The sequence below is a fragment of the Rhinoderma darwinii genome, chromosome 12 (genome assembly GCF_050947455.1).
Source record: "Rhinoderma darwinii isolate aRhiDar2 chromosome 12, aRhiDar2.hap1, whole genome shotgun sequence".
Taxonomy (NCBI): domain Eukaryota; kingdom Metazoa; phylum Chordata; class Amphibia; order Anura; family Rhinodermatidae; genus Rhinoderma; species Rhinoderma darwinii.
Window position 1 is genome coordinate 45,004,029 of NC_134698.1, and position 19,153 is coordinate 45,023,181.

At 39.6% G+C, this 19,153-nt stretch overlaps 1 protein-coding gene and 1 long non-coding RNA gene across 7 annotated transcripts in view; one reads left to right on the top strand and one right to left on the bottom strand.

Moving 5' to 3' along the window:
- Positions 1-6,456, top strand: part of NOVA1 (NOVA alternative splicing regulator 1) — a 57,980-nt gene extending 51,524 nt beyond the window's left edge. For 5 of the 6 annotated variants that reach the window (XM_075843758.1, XM_075843759.1, XM_075843756.1 and 2 more), the window contains 2 exons: positions 314-385; positions 2,501-6,456. In XM_075843758.1, coding sequence (XP_075699873.1) covers positions 314-385; positions 2,501-3,508 — 1,080 coding nt within the window. In that variant the 3' untranslated portion in view covers positions 3,509-6,456. The remainder of the gene's footprint in view (positions 1-313; positions 386-2,500) is intronic. The other variant, XM_075843755.1, reaches the window with a different exon arrangement.
- LOC142664595 (uncharacterized) overlaps positions 1-19,153 on the bottom strand; it is a 50,366-nt gene that overhangs the window by 9,105 nt on the left and 22,108 nt on the right. The gene's annotated exons all lie outside the window — the stretch shown is intronic.

The following is a 19,153-nucleotide window of genomic DNA, read 5'->3' on the forward strand; positions in this document are numbered from 1 at the left end:
TCATACAGTTACCATGAAACTAATTTACTTTGACTTTATATATGGTTTGTGGTGGGATTTTCTCCATCTTTTAACTTTCCTTCTAAAAACCGATTTTAATTTTTATCACTAATTCAATCTCATCCATCCTCCTCTCACCCTTGCTGTTCCTGGGAATTCTTTTGTTTTCTTCCACTATTCTTTGGTTTAACTCCTTCGGTGCCAGACAAGTATATGCCACCTGGTTTTCTAACGGGCAGATGCTGGCAGTGAAGGCGTAAAGTTATTACTAGAGCTGATTTGATTCTGCTTCTGACCCTGCTTTGTTCTGCAGACATTGTCATCATTACCACCAGCCACCAAGTCCTCTCCATCCGACCCCATGACCATCTCCAGAGCCAGCCAGGTACAGTACCATACTCCATATTTCATGTTTTTCACACAAGGGAGTACAGCTCCATCTACATGCCAGGACTCATCCTCATGGCCAGTGTAACTTTATGAGTTGACCAATAAACGGAACATATGATACTGGTATAAAGCCTAACATATCTGTAAGATGATACCTCCAGTTAGGCATCTAGAGGAATAACCTTGTGTTGTTGTTCAGCCACATAACCATTAGTTTACTGCCAGTACAGACCCGAATAACAGATCATTATCAAGTGAATATAATGTCACATACTAATTATCTTTGGGGCACTTCACCATAATGTCCAGAACAGGGCAATGCAATGTGATGCTCCAGAGATGCCAACATACATGGTTGGTAAAACAATGCTCCTTTCTTGGGCATCATAGAATACATGTGTTACATTTATGTAGTGGAGCTACTGTATAGACCATATGATTATTTCCAAAAAGATTATGGGATATTGGTGCAAAGTCCCCACAGAATAGTATAATAGATAGTTGGTTATATATAGGATCATTAGTTTGCACTGTATTAAGAATTATCATTTACTATACAGTTGGCATTTTTTTTATGATCCATTAATTCCATTATTTTCTGCATTGATTTCATTACTTTTTTATTTGTTTTTATTAGATTCATTGCAACTTGTATATTTGTTTTAACTTGTAAAACAGAGACCGGTAGAATAAAGAGTTAGTGATTCAGCGTTGACTTCCCCACATGTGTCACACATATTGGTGACCCAAATAGTTGAGTCAAAGCTCTTGGTGCTGAATGACCAGATCATGACGCCAAACTAACAGTAGTTAAACGTACAAGAGAACCAAGTCTCCGGCCAGATCAATGTGATGGACTTGTCACCTACACACACTGCTGGCTTTTATTTACTGGACGGTAGAAGATCACTTTTCAAATAATTATGTTCATCATGGTGAGCACGGACATAGTAATAGTCATTAAATGGGTTAGCGAGTGTTTTCTTGTGAATTGGCAGGCTGTAGTTTATCCGAAAAATGTTTGCCTGAGTGGTGTGTAGGTGACAAAGCCACTTTCATAAAGCCAAACTGGTCCATGAATGTGATGGCAACTTCACTAATTCACTTGTTTAGCATAATAATTTTAGTGTTGCAGAGAACATTAAAGAATATGACTTGAAAATTAAGATTTTGCTGAATATGTTCCAATGCCATGTGATTTACTAGGTAATAATGCTTTTGTTTGGGTTGCAAAGGCTACATAAAACAGTTCTCTGGCTTTTTATGATTGCTTGTGTATTACATAATGCTCAATGTAAGCACCAATCACCAAAAGATCTCCATTTTGGCTACAAGCATAGCATGCCGCAAGGACAGTCGTGCAACACCCACCTCATGCCGAGGTCACTACTGATAACCAGGCAGCGCTAATTAGATCAATCATTTCATTACAATGTTACATTACAGTCAATTACACTCTGCACTCTTTGGTCCTGCCAGCAATTTTGTAATTTATGGGTGTTCTTTTGCCTGCGAGCGCTTGTCAGGAGCTCTTCGCACTGCCTCCCCACCCGGGTAGTGCTCAACCTTTAACCCTTTTGCAAGAATTTATTTTTTTTTTTTTATTCTATTGTCATAATGTACAAAATGAAGATCTGGATATCCTGATATCTTTAACACATTTTAATCTAAACTTCGCTAGCAGAGTGTGCCATCCTGTATATTAAAAGTATTTTTATTTTCTCTGTAGTAATTCACCTAAGAAACAATTGCTAAGAAACCGAGTTTTTGTTTCCGTCCATTAAATGTGTCATATTTCACAATACCTATGTCATATGACAGTGGAACAGTGTTTTGTAACTTGAATGAATGTGAGTCATGTTACAAGTAGAACACTGCATTTTTGTGTTATAAAGCCGAGGCAGCTCTCCACAGCTTGGAAGACCACAGTTTGTCCCAGTCTGACTTGAATGAATTTGTAACATAGGCTATTTAAAGAAAATATACTGCTTAGGCATTGCCTCTCATAAAACACACACCACACTGAACTGTTTACCTTACTTATTATTGATGTAATGTCCACCTATCTCTCTTTTTCCCTTCGTTTCTTCTCCATGTTTTCTCACCTCAGGTGAAGATCATCGTTCCCAACAGCACTGCAGGTCTGATCATCGGTAAAGGAGGAGCCACTGTGAAGGCAGTAATGGAACAATCTGGTGCATGGGTACAGCTTTCCCAAAAACCAGATGGCATTAATCTGCAGGAACGAGTGGTGACTGTAAGTGGAGAGCCAGAACAAAACCGCAAAGCTGTAGAGCTGATAGTGCAGAAGATCCAGGAGGACCCACAGAGTGGCAGCTGTTTGAACATCAGCTATGCCAATGTCACCGGACCTGTAGCTAACTCCAATCCCACAGGATCTCCATATGCCAACACTGCTGAAGTTCTACCCACTGCTGCTGCAGCAGCAGGGCTTTTAGGTCATGCCAACCTCGCTGGGGTGGCAGCCTTCCCTACTGTCCTATCCGGATTCACTGGCAATGATCTGGTTGCTATTACATCAGCTCTTAACACCTTGGCCAGTTACGGCTACAACCTCAATACTTTAGGGTTGGGACTGAGTCAAGCAGCAGCCACAGGAGCACTAGCAGCTGCTGCTGCAAGCGCCAACCCAGCCGCAGCTGCAGCAGCCAACTTGCTGGCTACATATGCCAGCGAAGCAAGTGGGGGTGGAGGCACTGCAGGGGGAGCGGCTGGAACGTTTGCACTAGGCAGCTTAGCTGCAGCCACGGCAGCTACCAATGGATATTTTGGGGCAGCATCTCCACTTGCTGCTAGCGCCATTTTGGGCACTGAGAAGTCAACGGACGGCTCCAAGGACGTAGTAGAAATTGCTGTGCCAGAAAATCTAGTAGGTGCCATTCTTGGCAAAGGCGGCAAGACATTGGTGGAATATCAGGAGTTGACTGGCGCCAGAATACAGATCTCCAAAAAAGGGGAGTTTGTCCCCGGTACCAGAAACCGTAAGGTTACAATAACAGGCACACCAGCCGCCACACAAGCTGCCCAGTATCTAATCACGCAACGAGTCACTTACGAGCAAGGAGTTCGAGCGGCCAACCCACAAAAAGTGGGTTAATTTCCCTCCCTGTCCTTCTTCCCTTCCCAGGATGTTAACTTAATTGTCCCTCCCTTATCCCTTCTTCTTTTCATGGATGTACTGTATTTTGCAGGAGCGATTTATATTTTATTTTTTATTTGAATTTTATTTTTGTTTTGTTATTGGCAGGGGAAGTGCGCGTCGGGTTATTAATATATAATTATGCAAATGAACGCAACAGTGTTGAAAAAAGCGCTTCTGTAAATAATACATGTTCTGCGGATGTTTTAGAGAGGGAATCTTTTTAGTGTTTTTTATTTTTTTTTTAATTTGAAGGATTTTGACAGGTTATCTCTCTCTCGTTGAGGTTTTATTGTTTACGCGTCAAAAAGTAAAAGTTTTTGAAGCCTGCCATTTTACCAGCATTGTTGTAGTTGAAAATGAACTGAATGTAAACATGAAGTGACGCATAGGTTTTAAACTCTGTGAGGGCTGACGCGTCCAGTAATGCACTGCAGAGCCACGTGTTGCTGGTCCCTTCAGAACCTGCACAGTTATCAGTATTAGTCCTAAGTGACGCTGTAACTGAACTACTGTTTTGCTGGAAAACAGCAGGGGAGTTGGGTGGGTGAGTTACCTATAAAACAAAAGGGAGTAAAGAAAATCAAAAGCACTGTCCAACTTCACTCATGCTTCCTGCCCTGGGGTGGCAGCGTATGAGGGAAAACATGTTTTGGAATAAAAAAAAAGGAAAAAAATAGTTTTAAATTAAAACATAAAAGATATATATATATATATATACTATCTCAAAGCAATATAGTTGCAAAAAAGCACTGTAAAAATATATATTAAAATGGTTAAAACTGTGGAAAAAATAACCTTTTTTGGTAAGTTTACAGATCAGTGTCTTCATAACAACCTGTATGACGATGAATAATCCGGCTGGCCAGGCTACATTTCTATCATTTATGGCTCACTGATCCCATCAGATTTAACTTTTCTGATGAGTGAAGTTTGGTTTTCACAAGAGCTGTGTCTGTTTTCTTCCTCCATTGGGTTCACCCTCCTGCCCCTTCATGATGAAATCCTATAAATCCCCAGTCTCTCACCCCATCTTGTTTTAATTGCATTAATCACCCATGCTATTTCCTTCACTAGTTGACCTTATTTTCAATCATACTCTGGAGAGACAACAATGTCACATGTTCAGCAACAATTCACAATGGCAGTGTGTGTTAACCTATTACCTGCCGTTGTTCGGGGCTGTGGCAGCTAAATATTTGAAGGCATTCCTCTCTATCATACAACCCCCAGCTTTAATAACATTTTTTTATTCCGAATTAAGCTGTAAGCAAGACAGTTCTCATTTTCAAATAAGGTTAATGGCTTCTCATTTGGGGTTTGTAGGACTGGGGATTTAATTAGACCCCATAGTACCTGGCCAGCCATGCACCAGTTGATCCATTAACATCCTCCCCTATTAGATGTAGTGCTGTATTGTGTGCGTGTTGGGGATTTTCTAAGCCAAACCACACGCACACGCAGCAACTTAAAGTGCCAACTGTTAGCTGATGAGGTTTCATTATCTGCAACGACTTAGCGAGGGCGTTGCCTTTTAAAACGCTTCTGATTGTGTATAATTTTAACACTAGCGATCTCTTAGTGTTGTCAATGTAGATTTTACTGTGAACAGTATCTGTGATTTTTAGCTGTTTTTGATCCCTCCGGGGCTAGGCTACACCAGCCGCCGCAGGCACCGATGGTCGTTTACCTGCATGTTCTTTTTCCGTGGGGCATCTTTATGTCGGCTTCAGTCAGTACTTCCCTGCATGCTTGTTTAGCTGAGGTAGTGTTCATTTCCGGCGTGTGTCTACCTGTCGCAGCGCAGGTTCCTCCAAGGGCCATTTTATTATTTTGTTTGTAGAGTAAGCCTTTTCGTTTTCCAACTTGTCACCACCTCCATGTTTCTGAGTGCCAACTAGCCAGATCATTATGTTAACCTCTGCATTTGGGCCACCAAACCACTGAATTGTGGTCGTTCATAAACCCAGCATCTTCTCATGCTATGCATGCAGTCGTAAAAAAAAAAAAAAAAAAAATTAAAAAAAATTCAATGGACAAGAAAGTAATTAAAAATAGTAAATAATAATACAAAAAATGCTGGCTACCTCTGGATCATCAGGCTGAGAAATTCCCAAACAACTGTTTCCTTCCATCTCAACTTCAATCCATTGATAACGTCCATCATAACCAACTCAGTGACATTTTCCGCTGCTCCTCCTGTGCAACTGATAACTGAACAATGATTGTGATGTCCTCTCGTCTGGCTTCTCGTCCAGCATCTCTCTTTCTGAACTGTGATCTTTTTTTTCTTTTCTTTTTGTTTAATTTTCATTAAAACGTAAAAAATGACCTTAATCACCATGTTAGTTTAACCAGTCAAAAGTGTCCCATCTGTGGCGGACACTGAAAATTGTGGATTATTGATTTTAAACCTTTTTCCCATCAGTTCCTTTACCCAAAACCTTCCTGCCTTACTCCTGTGCAGTTTCTGTTCACTGTTATGAACCCCACAACTTCCGAGGGGCCAGTGACGCATGGGTGTATATTCTCACAAGTTGCGTCCTAGCCTTCTCAAGCTGGGGGTGATCCAGCCATTCCAATCTGATGATCAAGTCAATTTCTTTTTCTTTTCTTCTTTCTTTACTTCCATTTTCACGTTACTCTTTGATTATAGAAAAAAAAAACATTTTCAAAAAGAGAAAACTGATATATATTAAAAAAAAAAAAAGGAATGATATTGCTTGTTTTTAAAATGGAAAGAGCAAAGCTGTCGTACAACTGTGTTTTAATTGGTAATGGTTATTTATCGTTAATAGTCTCTGTAGCTCTGTAAGTTTTTATGACAATACAGTGTAACTAGTGGTTAGCCGATGATGCGAATATATTTACTCATATCATTATAAATGTGCTTTGTTCATCATGTACCATCACTGTCTCCCGTCTCATTATTTTCCTTGCATGTCACTAGTTTCAATTCATTTATAATACATTAACAGTGAATAATACCTATCAGATTTATTTTCCCCACTGTCTTGGTGTTCGCAGGTGCACCAACAAGAGCTCCAGGTCATCAGCTTTTCATTCTCCGATATCCTCCTCTAAAATGAAAATGCTGCATTACAGATATTTATAGTCACCGGATACCACCTGGATTACAGACGTCAGCCTCTTATGACATGTCGTAGGTGGTATCCAACACTGACATCTCGGCTTCTGGTTAACTGTGTGGTCAGACGGCAGTAGCAGGAGATGTCATGTACAGTCGACAAGAGCTGCTCCTTGTCTGTATATTGTTATTTACAGTCTCTGTTAAGAAAAAGCCTCTGAAGCTTATGCAGCGTCCACAGCGCCCATGTACATTGCAGCATATTCATTTTGCAAAATAAGGCAGCAGAGCAAGTTTATCACAATAATAAGAAAGGCTGCTTCAGACTAAAAAAAAAAAACCACAAAAAAGGGCTGTGAGAAACAGAGAGGTGGCTTCTGAGAGACCTATTTATAGGAAACTTGGGGGAAATGTTTCCGACCCTTTGTCATATCTCTATCACAGCAGACTCTGGGAATCATACATTCCATTCACAGTGTAAATAACCCTGTGCAATTTGGTTCAGGCTTTGTGTGGCAAGAGATGAGTGTCCGATCAGGCTGTTACATGGACTCTCTTATAGCCATTACTGTTGACATGTTGAAACCATCCTGGCCATAAGGCACCTTTCTTTCCCAAAAATGCACAAAAACAAATGTGTTATATCAGACTAGTATTTGCACAAACGAATTGCATTGCCTTTTCTTTGTACGTGGCTTCCTTTCTAAATGTTGCCTCAGAAAACAAATTGATTTTGTTATTTAGAAAGAGATTTCACCAATAGCTGTAACATGTATTGCTCAGTCTCTGAAGTCATTTCAGTCATATACATAAGGGTCTCACCACTGCCACCTAGATGTAAATAATCACGGGTGACCGGATAATACCTCACCTTTACTAAATGTAAATATTAAGTGCCTTCTCGTCAATTTACAAGGTGCACAACATGTCAACAGCCCGTTAATCTCTGACACAGGAGGGTCTCCAAGGCATTTCATTGTAGTCCCTCTTCTGCAGCGACAGGGTTAATTGTCCATTTTTATGTATAGCTTTTGGGTACATTCTATGGATCCATTTCCTTCCTCAGTCTAGAAATATCTGACAGAAGGAGCCACAATTGTAACTTCACCACAAAGGGGGGGGGAGGGGGGTTCATGGAGAAAGGTCTCTTTGCCTGTCATTTCGAATCATATACAGCAGCACGTCTTGAAGCGAAGAACAACACAGGAAGCTGCTTTTGTCTTGTAAAAGAATGCCCGACCCATTCATGTCTTGACAATGTGCTTCTTTACAGCATCACCATTAACTCAGCTTCACTCATAGACTCCGCACCTAGCCCCTCCAGTACAGTCTTACCCCTTCATCCCTCAGCACTATAGTACAAGGAAAGGGATTCAAAGCAGCACCAGCCTTTCTCACATACTAAGAAACCAATCCTATTACTTGTTACTATCTCAAAGCATTTGATAGTAAGTATATAGATGTGAGCGGATCTTGCAACTTTTCATTAACAGGGAGTTGCTACATTGTTGTCGTGAACACGGATTTCACAGCCCTTTTTTGCTTTTTATATTATCTTGGGCCAGACTTAAAAAAAAAAAATCCTGTGGAGTTGCCATACTATAAGACCATAATTGGTGACTTCAAAGCTTAAGGAAAAGTTCCAGTAGGTACAAGTTCTTATTCAGTAGAATTTACCTCTGAGCTGATCTCTTCTCTTCTATTTTACTGTAGCTCACAGTTGTGGTATAAACCGTTCACTCAATTATGCCTTGACACTCTAATTCAGTCCAAGCATGATCTCCCATGCATGGACCATTGGGACTGGCTCGGCATTGCCATGGATACAGAGACCCTGCCAGCCCACCCAGCTGTTCCCTGGAATTCTCAATTGATCCTTTGCAAAACAGGGAAATTTAAATTCTAATGGTTACTTCAGCCCCTTATTGACAAGGAATGCACGCATTCAGCGAGCCCCAACCTCTTATCTGATAACAGAGGACCTCAGTTACATGTTCCTGCAGTTTAGAAGGGCCCAGTGTTGGTTTGTTCTCCCTGTGGTTAATGTTGTATTGAGATTATATAATGCTTGCAGTGTTCACAGAGCTGCAATTATTCTGTAATATACAATGCTTAAGAAGCCACATTACGTAGAGAAGACTTGACTTGGGAAAGTAAGACACTAAGGCTGGACTAGAATCCAAACCTTTGTAGAAAAGAAGTAAATCTTAACGCATGTGTTCTAACAGGATTAACCGCTACACGTTGCATGAGACTAGACACTATTCTTTTCACACACTACATACAGTATGTATCCACCGCCTTGTTGTGCATTGATAACTTAAAGGCTGGGCTCTTTGTAAGAGAGAACTAAAAACGACGTAAAGGTCCTTTTACACGGGCCAATTATCGGGCAAACGAGCGTACAAGACACCGTTCATTCTAGATAATTGCACGTATAAAAAGGGCAGCGATCAGCAGATGAACAAGCAAACGCTTGTTCATCGGCTGATCGTATCGTTTTAGAAGTGCAAAATATTATCGTTGTCGGCAGCGCATCTCCATGTCCTGCCGACATGATACAAATGTATGGGGACGAGCGCTCGACCCCATACATAGCTGTCTCGTTGATTGGTGCTCGTTGCACAGGCTAAATTGTGCCGGTGTAAAAGTACCTTAAGTTTTTAGTTTTTCTGTTGTCATAGTCAATATATTAAGGTAAGGTCAGCCGGTATTTCTGATTCACCCCTGGTAGAGAAATCGACAATTATAACATTTTCCCTGCTCAAACATTCACATAAAAAAATCTACTTTTCCTTTTTGAGGACATTTCCAATAATTCATTTATATTCAGGTATGTCTTTGCTGAATAGACTTAAGGTCAGACTGTTCTGGCCAATACACCCAGTGAACAGCAGTTGAGATTATTCATTAAAAACATTGATGGCATATGTAATCAGTATAGGTCCAACCCACATGATCAGCATGACAAAGGTGCTTGAATCGGGCTGAGCTACAATACCGGACACGGCTGCACGTACAGACAAGCCGCTGTGTCCGAAAAGAATCGTGAGCGTGCCAGGGTCCCTTCATTCTTCTGATCGGTGAGGGCCCTGAGGTTTAGTTCCCCACCGATCACACATTGATGGCCAATGCTAAGGAAGGGTTCTTGTTTCCTGCCCCTCTAAACTGAGTGTGGGCATGAGGGTATGCAAATGCACGTTTGAAGCTACATTCACAATAGAAACAGAGCAGCTCAGGCCGTGAATGTGGCCTGTTCGAGTCCTGTAAGCTCCTAGCAATAATTTATATATAATACATTCTATAGATACATTGTGAACTCACAATTTGCTATAATGCTAGTTAGATTGCTAAGCAATTTATGATGGCTTCCAATATTTCTATATGTAGCCATTGAGAAATTTGTTTTTTGTGACCATGCTGAATAATATCCATGGATACGCTCAGGAATTCTTTTAGGAGCTTAGGCTCCTTGGCGGTGCCCTCATGTTTGGGTACCGGCATGAATGGATTATTAGTCTTGATGTAAGCCAATAAATGATATTTGCATCAATGTTGGCATTTAGGCTTTGAAGGAATAATAGAGTTTTGCTTGCTTCGATGGCTATAGATTCAACAATTCTCTTGGCATAGGCAATGCTGTAACAATTGCAGGGAGGTCAGTACAAGCTTACTCAAGGGGTTCTGCTTTCAGAAGCATTATCTCTGTCCTCACCAGCAGTATCTGCTCAGGGACAAAGACCTAACTCCTGGGAATAATGCACTTAATTTTCACGCTTTGTTGAAGATAGGGGGAGGGAGCTGAGAGGATGAAGAACGCCTCGACTCCTGTGCTTCCTTAATGGCTTTCTCTTTTCAGGGACACTTTCAATCAATATTTCATTTACTTTGCAGTGATTGAATGGGTGCTCCATTGTACTATCCTTTCCCAATACTTAACTGTTTCAGGGCTGAATATCCTACTGCACATTTCTCTAGAGCTATTAGACAGCCAGGTACATACTGCACGATAACAAGCCGCCAAAATAATATGTCATGGTGAAAGATCCAATCAGTTCAGGCATAATTCAGTGACATATTTATCCCAAATAGATTGTTTTCAGGAATTTTGATTTGTCACGACAAATTTCCAAGTTCATCAAAAAAGTCTGCTGGTAAAGTCCATTAATTGAAGACCCACTGAAATTCACGTTACCTGGAACGTGTGTGTCAGATATTAATGGCAAATAAGGTTGAGCAAGTGTATTCATTCGCTAATGGATTCCTTGTTTCAACTGGCAGATACTCAAATGGGTAAAAGTACATGAAATGCCCAAGCGAGTCAATTTTATCCCGTACGTGGTGACATTGACCGAAGCAGTCCCAAAGGTGTGACACGTTATTTCTTCCTATGGAATTGTTTAAAGGAGAGACCTCGATTTGTATTTATACCATAACTGACAGCTACTCCCTTATTTAGATGCCATATTTGTATACTACTGATCTGTATTGAACCAAGCCCATTTAGATCTTATAATATTTGGCAACTTTTACAGAATCTCCTACCCATTGTAGATTCACTATGAATTGTCCATTTATATCTATAAGGTTTTATTGCTACCTCAATCTTGAGCAGGACAGTCACCTGCCATCAGGAAATAGTACTTTTAAAGAAGGGGTATTATGAAATTGGTTTAACGAACAAGACACGTCTATTGTAAAAGAAGGGTTTTCACACGAGAGGTAAAGTTTTAGGTCCATTGCACAGAAATGTTAATAATCACCATTGTGAAGGTGTTGTATAATGGTCTTCAAGTCTACACTTCCCCTTAGATCCCATTTCACTCCACTTGGCACCTATCTCGCCACACCCTCGCTCTTCCCTTCACTACTTTGTATTTCAGAGATTAATGCATTCTGGAGCCATCCCGATCACTGTTGGTAAGACAACCTCAATAAATAAAGCCAATAAAAATCAGGGCAACAATACAAGAGCTGTACACAAACTTTTCAGATTTTATTCATGCCACCCCCGTCAAATGTAGTTCTTAGAATGTTCCATTCATTCACAATTCATGGGGGAGCTGAACTCATATTTTAATGTCAACACATACACATTTTGTCTTTTTTCTTTACTTTGTTTCCTTCAAGGTTATTAGGGTCAGAGGAACCTACCTCAATCATATGATGTATCTCTGGAGAAATGAGGTGAGTTCCAGTGGCCCTTTTCATGAATAATATAGTAACCCATTCAGTGTCACAGGGTTGTACAACACCTTGTGTTGCATGGATTCATCATAATGGAAGCGTTACAGACCCTCTTTTTGCTCTTCCCACAAACCTGTCTATCATTACATCTGTGAACACAGTTATTAAATCCTGCCATGCCCAACTCTCCACAGTGTACTCTAAAATATTTCATCCCATCCCAGTGGCTAACACAGTCACCAAATTCTCTTTTTTTTTTTTCTTTCTCTCTCTTTTATATTTATATATATATATTTAAAATATATGAAAATGAATATATTCTGGTCTCGCTTTCTAAGAAAGTGCTCAGGATGTTTACGTTAAGAATGTATCGATATGGTGCTATCGGAAAATACGAGCGAAAACAATGAAGAAAAACAGAAAAAAAAACGTTATCCCACTCATTTTCTTTTGTGTACCACTTTGAATGTATGAGAAATATTTTTCTACTTGAAAACAAAAATAAACAGTGTGAAAGCATTAAAAATTGGTAAATTAAGTAATTTGGGTGCGAAGTCTGAGCACACCTTCAGATAGACTGCAGTGTACAGAAGAAGTGACCACAATTATTCTTCATGCAGTAGATGATGGTACCGAAAAACATTACGGACAAATTATGTGATTGTCCTGGAAGTGGTTCCCATGTAACCGTATAGAACAGCGCTGGAAGTCATAGCAATCACAGATGGTGTCCTGTACTTTTTCCATCATTACATTTAGGTTTTATACTATACTCCTTTTGGTTCCTGTGTATTCCAGCACTGTTTCTTGCACAGTTACTTGCGAATAAGGCATTGCCCACCAATTGCGAATATTCTGTTTGGTTAAGTATAACATCAGATATTTCTTAATGAAGAGGATCTCATGAATGTTTAATGAGATTTATCCCAAGGAGATAATCCCATGTCCCTAAAGAACAGGTTAGATGTTTAGTTTACATCTCTGCTCTGTATCGGAGTGTCACAATTTAGTGAGGAGCACTGTTGACATGGATTGGGTTTCTAAACCTCTCCTGAACTTATAAGATGTGCCACTAAAGAACACCTTTATCTAAGAAAGAAGTATGTTCAGCTGGACTCGGGAACTCCTGCCTTTTATTTGGAAATGACGCTCTCTATCCCATTTAACACGGTTTATGCTAATGGACAACTTAGATAAAACTGCGGGTATTATGCAACAGTTAACCCCGATATGTACAAGAGTTGGTCCATTGCATACATCATGGCAATGGGCCAAGGATCTTTCACAAGGAGTCACAGGAGAACATGCAAAATTATTAAATTAAGTTGTTCTTTAGGGGCAGAGTAGTTAATTCCACTAAATAAGTGATCCCTGGGGTTTACAGACCTTACAGATTGTTACATTGCTTTTCATGTTTGTTGTAGGAAATTAAATTACAAGGTTGACATGGACATGTATTTTTATGTATGTATCATGCAATGTATCTCACTTTACAGAAAAAAAGAATGAATGTTAATTTCTTGGAAACAATACAGTAAATGCTGACCACTGCCGAAACTATTGGAAGAAGGCTACTGACACCAAAGAGTTATACAACATATCAGGGTGGAGCTACACAGAGACCATGATTTGTGCGAGAAATCACATTGTAAATTTATCAGGTTTTTATGGGGGAAAAGTTGCAAAGAATTATTGCAAAATTTCCAACTATCACCACTTTCTCATAGTGGACTTCTATTGCATCGCACAGCGCCAGCCAAAGGCTATGTTCATATTCGCATCCACATTCACAAACGGTGCCCATTGACTTGTAATGGGGCCTGTGTGAGTGTTTTTTGAGGGTTTCCACCTTTTGATGGCAAGAATAGTGCTACATACTGTGCTAGATTTGCTGTAAAAAAAGCGGCACTCCTGACAGAGTGTGAACAAAGCCTTTTTACGCATGTGAAAATTAGATTTCTTTTGACCTGCACTTTAGTAAATTGAAGCAAACATATTAGAAGTTCCTTAACACACATCGTTTCATGAAACAATATAAAAAGCGGAAATATAATACGAAGGCTCATATGGCTCAGCATGATCCTTTTTTTTGTAAACTACTGGTCTAGTTGCTTGTAGTTAATAATCATTCTATCCTTCCTGAAATAGAAATCTCTCTATGGACTAACTTCTAACCTCGTGCCCATACAAATAGCCAATATGAACAGGCAGAACAGCAGTGTAAAGCATGGGAGGGCATATCACAATCTTAAGCCTATCACGCGGCAGCCTATCAAACTTTAATAGACCAAGCAGCTAAGTCTGATCACGGATCCTAGCTCTGCCAAAATGGAAGTGAACTAAAAACCACTGAAGAAAATAAAGACCAGGTAAGAAACACCCAAAGATACTGACTTACCTAAAATTTCAAGCCCACAACTGGACATCCTACAGTGTTTAACAACTTCTAAATGTTTGTACAATGGGATTGTGTGATCCAAATAAATTATACTATCAGTACTTTAGTTTTCAGTAATGATGAAGATAAATTCCAACAACAAAAAATATCTATTGCACAGTGTCTGGAAGTGATTCTCTAAATTTCTGAATCTTGATTCTTTATTCAGTTATGTTTAATAAAGTAATACTATCAATACAATTTTATTACACACATGAATGCTTCAGTTTAAAAATACATATTTAGTATTATATTGTAATAGGGTTCTCATCTTTTGTTCTATGCACCGTATGCCTAAATTTCTGCTTTATACAGTTACCGCTGGGGGAGCAAACTGAATAACGATTTGAGAGCCTCAATCAGGCACAAATATGAACACTGAGGAAACTGCACCTTGTTCCCCAACACACATGACTGTGGCCCACATTACTGATCAAATCTTTGAGTAGCAGATAATGTTTAGCAAATCTGTTGCATTTCTTGTGACTAAGGGTACTTTTACACTGACATCGGCCATGTAAAAGAGCACCAATCAACGAGACAGCTCGTTGATCGTCGCTCGTTTGCTCCATTCACAAGGAACTAGTATGGGGATGAGCGCCCGTCACTCCGATCACTTGTCAAGTTGTCACCATACATTTTTATCATGTGCTGCCGACAACGATAATATTTAAGGTATTTGAAACTATACGATCGGCCGATGAATGAGTTTGCTTGTTCATCGGCTGATCGTTGCCCTCTTTGCACAGGGCAATTATCTGGAACGAGCGTTCTGTGAACGCTTGTCTGCACGATAATTGGCCGGTGTAAAAGGCCCTTAAATATATAGCACCCTCCCTTTCTGAGATAAAGGAAAAACCTTCTTTGTACTAGTAAAAAAAGACTGTCTGAGAAACATGAAACGGACAGGGTGGGAGGATTGAGAGATTAGTGTGCTTATTTGTTACTTTGTATACTTTTTTTTTTATGGTAGAATAAGGCCAGATTCACACGAGCAGGTTCGGTCCGTGATATACGGTCCGTATGTTGGCCGCATTTCCCGGGCCGAACACACTGCAGGGTGCCGGGCTCCTAGCCTCATAGTTATCTATGACGCCAGGAGTCCCTGCCTCGCTGCTTAAACTGTCCCGTACTGTAATCATGTTTTCACAGGACAGTAGTTCCGGGGAGAGGCAGTGACGCCTAGCATCGTACATAACTATGATTCTAGGAGCCCGGCTCCCTGCAGTGTGCTCGGTCCGGGAAATACTGCCGACATACGGACCGAACATGTTCGTGTGAATCCAGCCAAATTCTATAAGCACTAAAAGGGGAAACTTCATGAAAACAAGCCATTAATTTAAGAATATATAAAACTTATTGTTGATCAGGTATTTCTTAATGGCTTTCAAAGAAATGAATGCCCAACTTATATGTTTTACATCATCAGTATGCATGAACAGATTTTAAGCCTTCTTTCCTTATTTCCCATAACAATTGCAGGAAAACAAGTCTAGTAATAAGTTTGGGGTTGTCAAAACTAAGTTTTAAACATCAAAAGTCAGATGTACCTGCCGTCAACTATAGTCTATGATTTAACCAAACCCTATTCACAGGGACAAGGAAACTGAGATTGGTGCTGCTTGGTAGGATTCGAGGACTCCGCAGCATAATTCTCATCTTTCTGGACCCTTTGAATGAATGTATGAATTTCTCATGTTGTGAAAAAAATACAACATTTAGCAAAGTTCTTGAATTAAAACATGTTTATTTGGTTAGTTACAAAAACGTTACGCATATATACTGTTTAGTTCATTCATGAGCACATGCTGCAGGACCTGCCAGTAATAGGGGACGTGTTTGCATTTTACTATTCCGTGTTTTTCAAGGCAAGTTTCCAAAGACAAAAAATAGAAACATACTGTTCAAAAATTGAAAAACCAATATCAAACTTGCTTGTACCGATGCAATCCCAAATTTCCATACTAGTTAAAGGGATTGTTTGGTTTTCCTATGAGGCCATTCTGTGTAAATAGCTGCACATAGCGACTCTTTCTGGAAGACCCAGGTTGTGCCTACATTGCACAGACATGATTTATTTTAATAGACACTATGTAATGTTTCTTTTTCCCTGCGGTCGTCACTACAGGGGAATTGAAGCGATAGGTTCTCCCACAGATTACAGCTGATGGTTATGAGTCCAGGTTGCGGGGCACCTTATGAGCAGCCGTTTTTCGACCCTTCTAACAGAAAAGGATTGTCAAAAACGGACAACCCCTTTAAGCTGGCTATGCACTAGTGATTGTAGACAACTGTATTGTGAATGACTTGTTAATAGGTAGTCTGAAAGGGTTGTCATTTTGAATGATAATGCCTAGATCACATAAAAAGAAATTGCCAACAATGCACAGATGTCTGCCTGGCTCTGTGACCTAGACAAAAGCGGTATCTGTAGATGAGGTGACAACAGAGGACGCAAATAGTTTGCTAATGCCCACTCAAGCCAGTTTTTGTCATAAAAGACTTTACAATTTAGCCACCTGACAACGATCAAAAAAATCCAACACGTCCGTTAAACCTTTCCACATATATCTTACTTTGGTCTTTCACACTTGGTGTCGTGAAACGGCATCTACAGTCAGTAGCAGATGGTCTTAGTCGGTCAAAATCACTTTTGGGGGAAGCTTTAGGTTGTTTTAGTTTCAAAATGATAAGAAGAGTAGTCACATTAATTCCTTGGGAAAACCACAACAGGGTTGAAGTGATAGCTTCCAGTTGGGTAATGTGTATTGTTGCATATTTTTCTCATCAATGTCTATAACACCATAAAAAGTCCATGCACCAAACATATTTCAGTGGTGAAAACAATAATGATTAACAAGTGACTAGCAAAGGACCACATTAAAGAAAAGTTCATCATGATTAAATAGCCGTTTTGGGAATCAAATAAAAACATAACTACGGTATATGATAGATATCAATTATATACCAATTAGGAAAATGAGCAGTGGAATAATGAAATACATATTTGCAGGTTTAGTGAATTTGTCAGCCAGTCAACATTATTACAGTCCTAAGTTTTGGCAAATAGAATACCTGTTTACTTCATAATTCAGGTATGGTTATACAGTATGCACAGTGCTAGAACTTTATAAAAGTAGCATAAAAAAGAACCACTGCTTTATATTCAGCACCATGGACAGATACATGAAATTAGATAGTATTCTCCATACTGCTTTCTATATGTTCATCAAGCAAACATGCCAAAGTGTAGTTATTTTCAGAAGGAAAGTAGCAGAAAAAAACAATTAAAGGCTAATTGTATGTGATGGCTTGTTATAATATGCCATCTTTTCCTGATCTGTAGGATGATCCTCAGAAGGAAGGGGCCACAGCACTAACGCTTGCCTAAAACCCATCCTGCGTGATGATGTCTATGAGGGAAATTATCATGTTGAGTGCCTATGGGGGGAATAAGTAGGGGGGGGATAATAAAATACTGTTAGGGGTTTGTTATAAGTATCTAAGTATAATGGAAGAAGCATACAATTAACTAATAAAGCAAAAAGATGCAGAAAACCATAATGAAGTCATTATTATGGGGGACTTTAACTATCTTGATATCAGAAACCTGCAGGTCCAACAATGGAAACAATAAAAGACAATTACCTTTCACAACTGGTGCGGGACGCAACAGGAATCGGGGCACTACTAGACCTAATTTTAACCAATAGGCTGGACAAGATATTAAAAGTACATGTTGGGGTCACCTAGGTAATAGTGACCCCAACATAATAAGTTTTCACGTGTCCTTTAATAAGATGTTTCTAGCGTACCTACAAAAGCACTAAACTTTAGAAAGGCCAATTTTCATGGGATAAGGGATGACCTTAAGGGCATAAACTGGGACAATGTCCTTAAATATAAAAATACACAAACTAAATGGGACGTTTTTAAAAGCCTCTTTTATAGGTCCTGTGAACAATATATACCTTATGGGAATAAACAAGCTAGAAACAGGATGAAACCGATGAAACAGTGAGGGGGGCAATAAATGATGAAAATAAAGCATTCAAACTACTAAAGCAAGACGGTAGCAGAGATTGAAATAGAGAGACTCGTTGCCAAAGAAAGTAGAAATAACCCAAAAATATTTTTCAAATACATAAATAAGAAACTGAAAATAATCTGGGTATAATGGTGGAGGAAGATGAGGAAAAGTACAATCTATTAAACGCCTTTTTCTCTACTGTATTTAGACATGAAAATCCAATGTCAGACGACATGATTAGGGATAAAGTAAATTCTCCATTAAATATCACCTGCTTAACCAAGCAAGAAGTGCAGTGCCGACTTAAAAACACTAAAATAGACAAATTACCGTGTTCAGATGGTATACACCCCTGCGTTCTGCATGGATTAAGTACCCTGATATTTCTGATATTTAAGGATTCTATCATGACTAGGTCTATTCCACAGGACTGGCACATATCAAATGTTCAAAAAGGGGTCAAAAAGTGAGCATGGAAACTATAGACCTGTAAGTTTAACCTCCATTGTGGGTAAAATATTTGAGGGTTTTCTAAGAGATGCTATTCTCTAGAATCTCAATAAGAATAAACTTAACGCAGCATCAGCATGGATTTATAAGTGATCGCTCATGTTAAACCAATCTGAGTAGCTTCTATGAGGAGGTAAGTTCTAGACTGGACCTGGGTAAGGCTGTGGATGTGGTGTATCTAGACTTATCCAAGGCGCTTGATACTGTGCCGCATAAAAGGTTGGTATGTAAAATGAAAATGCTGGGACTGGGGGAAAATATGTGTAATTGGGTCAACAACTGGCTCAGTGGTAGAAAACAGAGGGTGGTTATTAATGGTACATCCTCTGAGTGGGTCACAGTTACCAGAGG